This window comes from Triticum aestivum, chromosome 5B, assembly GCF_018294505.1.
Source record: "Triticum aestivum cultivar Chinese Spring chromosome 5B, IWGSC CS RefSeq v2.1, whole genome shotgun sequence".
In the NCBI taxonomy this organism is placed as follows: Eukaryota; Viridiplantae; Streptophyta; class Magnoliopsida; order Poales; family Poaceae; genus Triticum; species Triticum aestivum.
In genome coordinates, this window is record NC_057807.1 from 444,907,280 (window position 1) to 444,915,861 (window position 8,582).

General features: G+C 44.1%; 1 protein-coding gene across 1 annotated transcript; it reads right to left on the bottom strand.

Moving 5' to 3' along the window:
• Positions 1-1,017: 1,017 nt before the first annotated feature.
• Positions 1,018-4,095, bottom strand: LOC123112362 (tRNase Z TRZ2, chloroplastic). The gene is made up of 8 exons (XM_044533326.1): positions 3,631-4,095; positions 2,780-2,942; positions 2,634-2,704; positions 2,433-2,528; positions 2,252-2,365; positions 1,595-1,663; positions 1,394-1,468; positions 1,018-1,323 (listed from the first exon to the last, which is right to left on the bottom strand). Exons 1-8 carry the CDS (start codon positions 4,030-4,032, stop codon positions 1,234-1,236), a joined length of 1,080 nt encoding a protein of 359 aa, XP_044389261.1. The 5' UTR covers positions 4,033-4,095; the 3' UTR covers positions 1,018-1,233.
• Between the last annotated feature and the right edge of the window lie 4,487 nt (positions 4,096-8,582).

Sequence of the window (8,582 nt, forward strand, 5' to 3'; positions counted from 1 at the left end):
ATTTGCTAGGGGGGACTGGCATGAACTGCTTAAGCCATATGCTACTTCCTTTCACCACCTAAGAGAGGAGGGAGGGAATGGGCTCACGGTCACAGCGATGCGGTTCTTGCTATGTCAAAGCAATCATCAGCAGGCTCAAGCCCAGATGCCTTGGAGGGAAGCCGCAGCGTTGCGAGAGCGGCGCCAGATGCGTTGGAGGGAAGCCGCAGCGTTGTGAGAGCGGCGCCAGATGCGTTGGAGGGAAGCCGCAGCGTTGTGAGAGCGGCGCCAGATGCGTTGGAGGGAAGCCGCAGCGCTATGAGAGCAGCATAGTCAAGGCAGAAGTAAGGCACGATACTCTTCAGGATATTCTGTACTCTCAGCAGAGCTTCGAGGGGGATGAGATTGGGGCACCATCACCTCGGAGGCATTCCCCGAAGGTTCGTCCGCTTAACCTGGATTGCCCTTACGGGGACAACTCCCCCAATATCCAGGATAGCTTCTCCATCGACAGGGTTACTCTGAGGAGCCAACGCAGCGTAGCCAGGAGAGTCAGCTTCAGATCTCCTGATCACTCAGACATATTCATCATTCCCGCACGCAACGATCCTGCTGGTTATTACTCCAGTGATGAGGAATCCACAGAGAGTATAAGTGAAGAAGGCATTGGTGCAAAGAGGCCTCCTTGTGCCATAACCAGATACTAAAAGGCCTGCTATCTGGTGCAACATCAAAAATCAAAACAGGCAGGCTGGAAGAAAAGGGGCTCACAACAAACAAGCTCGTTGCTCAGGCTATTTCTTTACAGAAGATACTTATATGGTACTGAAGCAATAGAAGTATGTGTCTTGATAGTTGGTTTACCCAGGAATATGATATTTGCCACTTTAACGCCTAATATACTTCATGCAGTAGTATATGTACTTTTGTGTTTCTTGCCCTTCACTTTTTCAATGTATTGTATTTTTTCCAACTTGCTGTTCTGAACTGAAGTGTATCTAAGAAAAAGGTTATGTACCGTACAGAATATCCTACATATGCAAGTACAAAAGCACTTCTTCCATAAAAATACTCATTAAGCTGTACAAGGTTTATTTTCTAAGACTAGGGGCAAAAGATAAGAGATGCGCACATATGACCTCATAAAACAGCCATATCTATAAGATACATTCGTCAACAAAGTGGCAGTTCCTAATGTGAACATACGTTCAGTGGATCAGGATGAGAAACACCAGGTGTGCTACTTCTGTACACTTAGCTATATTCAGATTTGAAGCCTTCTGTCAGAGCAACAACCTTCGAAATTAACTTTGGCTGTAGCCTGGAAACAGCTTTCCGAATATCCTATAAAATGATAGTTTTGGTCAGATATGTAGCGTTTTCACAACAGTTTGATAGTTCACTGGCTACATACCTCAAGACTATATCGATTCGAGAAATGGGTGAGTATAATTGCCTCATTTCTAAACCACTGGGAATGCTCCATTATCTAGGAACCATAAAATGGGTTTATGTTAGTGACTGATAGTACATCATATGCAAATATCTCCTCATCATCAGAACTGTCCCAAAGCTCATTAGGATGGCTAGGGGGTGTCCGTATGGGAACCATTACCTCAGACAGATGCATGTGGCCATGCTCTCGGGCATGATCAACATCAACTTGGTCATCTAGGAAGGTTGCCTGCCAAAATTTTGAAAGATGTTGGCAACCAAATGATAAGATGTGCAGAACTGGAGGAAGTTCAGATAGCCTTTGGCATTTACACTGATGAACAAACTAGCAGAAATTATTATCCTACTCACCCCGTTTCTTTTTACTCCGCGTATTAGATTTGTCCAAGGTCAAACTTTGTAAGGTTTGACCAGATTTATATTAAAAATATTGACATCTACAATACCAAATAAATATTGACATCTATGAATGTGATACTTGTACTCATATATAAGCAACAGTACAATGTTACGGAGCCCACTTTCTAACATCTATCGGTATGTGATGGGAAGAACGCCATCCTATTATACTATTAATCACTGTCCATCTATTTGCTTCTTAACCCAATCCCATGCTCCGTGATAGTATCAAATCACAAATGTGGCCAGTTTCATGGCATTCCACATTTTCTTTCCTTTTTATGTTACCTAATAATGTAAGTACATCGGGGACAAACACTTTGGCCGTCTGTGGAGTGATGGGATAGAACTTGACACTACAAAGGTGTTTTCAGGAAAAGAAAATTCTGAACAAAGCAACACTAAAGTCAAAAAGTACCTCAGTTATAAGAACCTTTGCTCTCAGTGCATCCGCATTCCGTGGGTCAAGAATAAAATCAGATGTTGTATCTCCGGTAAAAGCAACTTCTGGGTACAGTATGGTATCTGTAATCTAATAAAACATACAGTGAGTTACAACATAAGAAACATTTCTGATTGAGAGTGCAACAAAAGCTCACCTCAGAGCCTGATTGCTTTAATTTTACTATTTGACTTCCCTTCAAGTGAGCATACTGTTTTTTCAGCTTTCTTCTAACAGAGTATATGACGTAGCCCTTCATGATATTCACAAGGAAAAAGATGGGACAATAAGCATTAAATTATGCTACATAACTGCATGGTGAGTAACTCTATTATTCAACTGAGTCAAGGAGCAGTACCTGGCTGGGTACAGTATGGTGAGTCTGAAGTGGTCTGGCAACAAGGTCATTGCGTATTTCATATGTTTCTCCTGAAAAAGAAATGCTGCACTTTAAGAAGTAAACAAGGAAAAATAAAAGGGCCAACGGTGAAATGATCTCCATACCCAAGTCAAGAGCAACTAATTCAACTTCCAGGTCAATTCGACTCATTCTACGATGGATCTGAAGCATCTCCTCAACATCATCCCTTATGCACGGAGGTACAAATACGGTTGGAGGCTTCAAATTGTAGAGGCCACGGGTTGCTATATACATTGGAAGACCACCCTGAAAAGTTATCAGTTTAGCACATAATAACCGATCTATTAGTGATCTTTCCCTAGTTCAAGGTAAGTCGGTAACTGGAGCATATGGGAGAACTGAAGTAGCAAACAACAGAGCATCTCACCTTACTTTGCATTCCAGCAGAGAAATAAGAGGTCATAATTAAGAAGCTATTGCTAACTGTCAAATGTGCAACTGATAGAGTAAGATGATTATATTTGATTATTTCAAACATTTTAAGCAGCCTAATTTAGGCTAACTTACCCCCCCCCCCCCCCCCAAACTATTGACAATGATGATATTATCCCTCACAAGTCAGAACAGTATCTTACTATCTCTTGTTAAACATATTAATTTACCAGTTACTACCAGGTTACCATTATCAGTTACTATGGACTCAAATACTAATATACTATATTAAGCAAACAGTTCAGAGGAAAAGGTTAACTATAAATGCAAATCGAATCATGAAACATCTAGAAATTGTTACTTAATATAATGCATCACACAGGACATGTTTCTCCAGGCAAGGTGCAAGTACTGAAACACTGTAATATAAAGTTATTTGTATTGAAAACTGAGAGCTCCATCTCGCAATGGCGCATCAGAGCTTAGCTAGAGACGCATACGCAAACCAATTAACCAAGCAGAACAGCGACGAGACCAGTCAGAAAAGGACTCGAATGCTCACGATGTGGTCGAGGTGGGCGTGGGTGATGAAGAGGTGGTCCTGTCGCACGGCGAAGAGCGGGCCCCGGCCGATGTCGAAGGCGACGTTGAGGGACGGCACGGTGACGCAGGTCTCGTGCCCGCCCACCGAGATCCCCTCGACGGCGTACCCCTCCGCCTCCACGCCCTTGCGCTGCACCTGGGCGCGCGCGCGGCGGTACTCCTCCTCGTCGGTGAGCGCCCGGTCGAGCACCGAGAGCAGCCCGCTCCCCGCGCCCCCGCCGGGCCCGGAGACGGTGGAGGCGGCCGCCTTCTTCGAGGCGAGCGTCCGGAAGCGGGAGGCCGTGCCGGGGGTGGGGGAGAGGAGGCGGCGGCGGGTGAGGCGGAGCGGGGCGAGGGAGAAGAGGGAGGTAGTGGTCGCCATTTCGGCGTCTGGCTGGTGCTTGGACGGGACGAACGGTGGCGACGGTGCCGGGGGTTTGGGGGTTTTGCTGTGCTCCGGTCGAGGATAACGAGACGATTTCGCGCTGGAGCCCCTGCCTTGTTGCGATATTATTTTCGTCTAATTTGTCCTAAATACCTTTGGTTTGAACTGAATTACTCCCTCCGATCCAAATTAATTGTTGCTGGTTTAGTATAACTTTGTATCATTTTTAAGTAACACGTCAAGAGTGGCACGGTTCCTCAATTTCATATAAAAGAATATAGTTATCCAGTTAATTAGAAAAGTCAGGCGAAAACCAGATACAAATGGCACCAAAGCTTCCCCCTCCCGATCGGCAGAGCGGCATATGGAGGGAACATACACCAACACACCAAATGAAAGTCCATGAAGAAAACCTCCACTGCACCGAAGAAATTCTCGCCACTCTCCATGAAGCAAGGTCATGACCAACATGGTACGCCCATGGAGGAGTAGAAAAACCCACGTCTCCTGGAGGAGCAGGGAAGACAGCTCGTCAAAGCACCGCAACACCAAACCGTGAGCATCACCACCTTTGAAGGGGAGAGAAGCCAAGTTGCGGAGAACAACAAGATTGAGTTGCCCCGACAAATGTGGCGAAGGGCACGCCCCTTAATTACCATGTGCCGAGCGCAGCCTCCGCCGCCTAAAAACCACAACAATCCAGGGGGCGCCACCATGACGTCCGACAAACCTTGTCAAAGTCATGGTCGGGTATGCACCAATATCAAAGGTGCCACACATACACGATCGCACCATTAGTCCTGACGTCATTGGCCTTGCATCGTCCCTGGTCATCGGTCTCCTTGCCCGGGTGGTGTCCATGGGAAATGCATGTACGAATGATACATCTTTGATGGATTCTTTGTCATAATCGGCTGAATGCATTGATGGTCATTTTGTCTTGTACTCTTCCAAGGTAGAACACTCTCAAAGGTCTATCAAGAGACGTGTGCTCCTTAGAACGTTTGACAAAGAGAAAAAATCACTACAGGTCCTCATACTTGTCGCGTTGGCCGCATTTCTCCTTGTACTTGCAAATACCCAAAATACAGTCCTACAACTTGTCTCAGGTGGTCGTCTACGGTTCAAAATATCATTTCCTCTATGTATCTGTTGACTTGGCGGTTGACTGACGCGTCCACGCGGGTTTTGACCGCCAGCTCATCACCAGACGCCCTGGGCGGGGGAATACGAGGTTTTTTTTTGCAAAAACGACGAATTTACGTTTGTCCCCCCGCCTGGTCGGACCGCGCCTCACCTGGCCGCATCTCTACACACCCACCTGGTCAGATCGACCACACGACACCACCTGGTCGGACCGACCGCACCGCACCGCACCTCTCCACACCCACCGCACCTATCCCCTCTCCTCTCCCGTCTCGAACCCTAGTCGACGTCGCCGCCTCCGCCGTCGTCGCCGCAGCCACCACCGCCTGGATCTGCTGCCACCTCTCACCGACAGCATGTCATCTGCGAGATCCTCTCGCTCCGGTGTGCGTTCTGGTCTGCGTGGCCACTCTGTTGAGGTGCCACTGGTCGGATGCCTCGATTGTGGCGAACCTGTCAAGTGCTACCGCTCTAGCACCGATGAGCACGATGGCTGGGTTTTCTACAAGTGCACCCACGACAATGTAAGCTTCAGTCTTTTTCTGTTCGATTCATGAACCTGCCATGTTTAGTAGCCATGTTGTGCTCAGTAGGCATGATGGCTGGTTAACTAGCTGTGATTTGCTTAGAAGTTAACAGGTTAACTGAAGAGATCTCTTAACTGAATGTTCAGTAGCCATGATGTGCTTAGAAGTCTTGAATGTGCTCAGTAGCCATGGTTAACTAAATTTTAGACCTTAACTGAACATTTTTTCATGTTAACTGAAGTTTGTCAGTCATTTTCACACATTGCATTGCTTTGGTTGTAGGTCACCTGTGATTTCTGGCGCCGGGAGATGGAATGTGTGTAGCATCTGGTTGAAACTAGAGTTCTTGTTGGTAATGCTGTTGTAGATGCAATTGGTGCAGCTGAGGACAGGAGGGAAGAACTTGAGAGGAAGAGGACTGAGTGGATGGCAGGAAGAAACTTAGCTGGAAGGGCCTTGGCTGGAAGAGGCATTGCAGGCAGGGTGAATTTTGACAGCCCTAGTGAGAAAAACCTTGCTACCAAGTAGCAAGTTGCTATGCTTCTTGGATTAGGTAGAGAGATCCTGCTAGTGCTAAAGCTTCTTATGGCTAGTGTTGTGGTTCTTTGTATGATGTCTTTCATCTTCATTATGAAGAAGTGAGATGTTGATAAATTAGTAGGTGTTTGAGCTGAATATGTATCTATGGCTGTAATGGATATGATGTTATTTTGGCTTTATGGTTGTAATGGATATGTATCTATCAAGTAATATGAATGTTTCAGTGTCAATGTTGAATCTTCCAATTTGTTGTCAATATTCAGTTAAATTTGTCTTCTCTAAGCTCTGTGAGCTGAACTTTGTCTTTGTCTTTTCTGAGCCAACATGTATGTGGAGAACAATATAGCCAAATATTCAGTTAAATGAGCTTGATTGATATGGCCAAAATGACTGAACTTAACTGAGCAAGGATTCGGTTAAATGAGCTTGATTGATATGGCCAAAATGTAACTGAACTTAACTGAACAAGGATTCAGTTAAATGAGCTTGATTGATATGGCCATTTTTTCTTCATTCTGAACTTAACTGATTGGTCCACAACCACGCACACTGGCACCCTACAACTTGCACTGTACGTTTGGCTTTGGTCCACAACCACCAGATCCATCTTTGCTTCCTCCCTAGCCACAAGTATATCTCTTCCACCACCAGATCCATCACCACTCGTTCCCCTTCTTCTCTTCTTCTTCCAGCACCACAAAGTTCCATCTCTCTTCAACCATGGCGTCGTGGGATGATCTCCCTAGCTCTTCTGGAGACGACTATGTTACCAGCAAGGTTGGTCATCTCCTCCTCATCTCCTCCTCATCTCCTACTAGGGTTACCAATAGCTAGGGTTTTCTTTCTTCATTCTGAATCCAATCTGGATTTGTTTTAGGCTCCTACCACAATCTTCTGTGAGGAATGGAGAGGCCTGGCCATAGATTTGCCTAGTTTTACATGTCAGCATGGAACTTTGTGTGAGAAGGTTGTGGCATTTGAATCAGTTGATACTGGCAGGAGGTTCCTAACCTGTGCCCAGAAGGTTAGTACAAATTCATTCACACTGTCAAAAGTTTAAAAAGCTCAAATTTTAGTTATTTTTCAGTAGTCAATTTGTATGCCATTTAAAGTGCTATGTGTAGTTAACTGAATTTTTTTGAGTAGTTAACTGAATTTCTTGATTAGTTAACTGAAATTATGTTTGTTTTAAATTCATAGGAAGTACCTAGCTACAACTATGTGGAGTGGGTTGACCCTGAGTGGCCTGATGCTATGAAGATGAGCCTGGCTAGGATATGGAGCATGTATGAAGAGGAGACAAAACAGAATCTCAGACAAAATTTTCTGAATGCTGAGGAAAACTTGAAGGTTTTGGAAGAGAAGAAGAAGTTGGAAAAAGAGCTTAGCAATTTCAAACTTGATTTTGCTAATCTGGTGGCTGAGAAGGAGCATGCAATTAGCCAATTAGGCAGCACACAAATTGCTATGGCTGGTCTAAGGGAAGAGCTTGAGAAGAGGAAGATGAATGAAAAAACAGTAACAAACATTCATCAGGTATTCAAGGATAAGGCAGAAAAAGAGAGAGATCAAGTGATCCAGGAGAGGGACCAAGTCATTGGAGAGAGGGATAAATTAAAGCAAGAGAAGAGAAAGCTTGAATACATGATTGGTGACTTGTTCAAACACAAAGAGGACACTAAGTAGAAGATAAGGAAGCTTAAGGGGATGCTGATGATTTTGATTGAGCTGATGTTGTACTACATTCTGAATGATTTAACTAATTTCCAGTTTCCAGATGTTGTACTAATGTTGCACTAGATGCTTAATGAATTTGATTGAACTGATGTTATACTAGATGCTCAATTTCTAGTTTGATGTTATTCAAGTCAATTTGTTTATCCAGCAGCTAACCACATATGCATTAGATAACAAATTTCCAGTTGCAGATGGCTAACTAACTTTTGAGTGACATAGATAATAACTGCAAGATTCATTTAGTTGATGTTTATTTGGTGCTGACAAAAGACAGAAATGTTGAACTGAATGTTGACAACAATCAGTTAAACATCAACAGTCAGATAGATGACAACATTCAGCATACCTAACAATGATAGAAACACTGAAACAATTGCTCAACATAGTAACTGACAACAACTGAATATGACAGCAACAATGACAACTGAAGATGCATTTCATAGTACTTGTCCACAAAATATATAGTTCAACAGACAGTGAAGCCATAACATCACATTACCAAAAGAAGACCAGCAGTAATAATTAACTTATGTGCTCACATTATACAAGCACACCTAACCAAACATCTCTAATTACAACTTATATGCTAAAAATAGT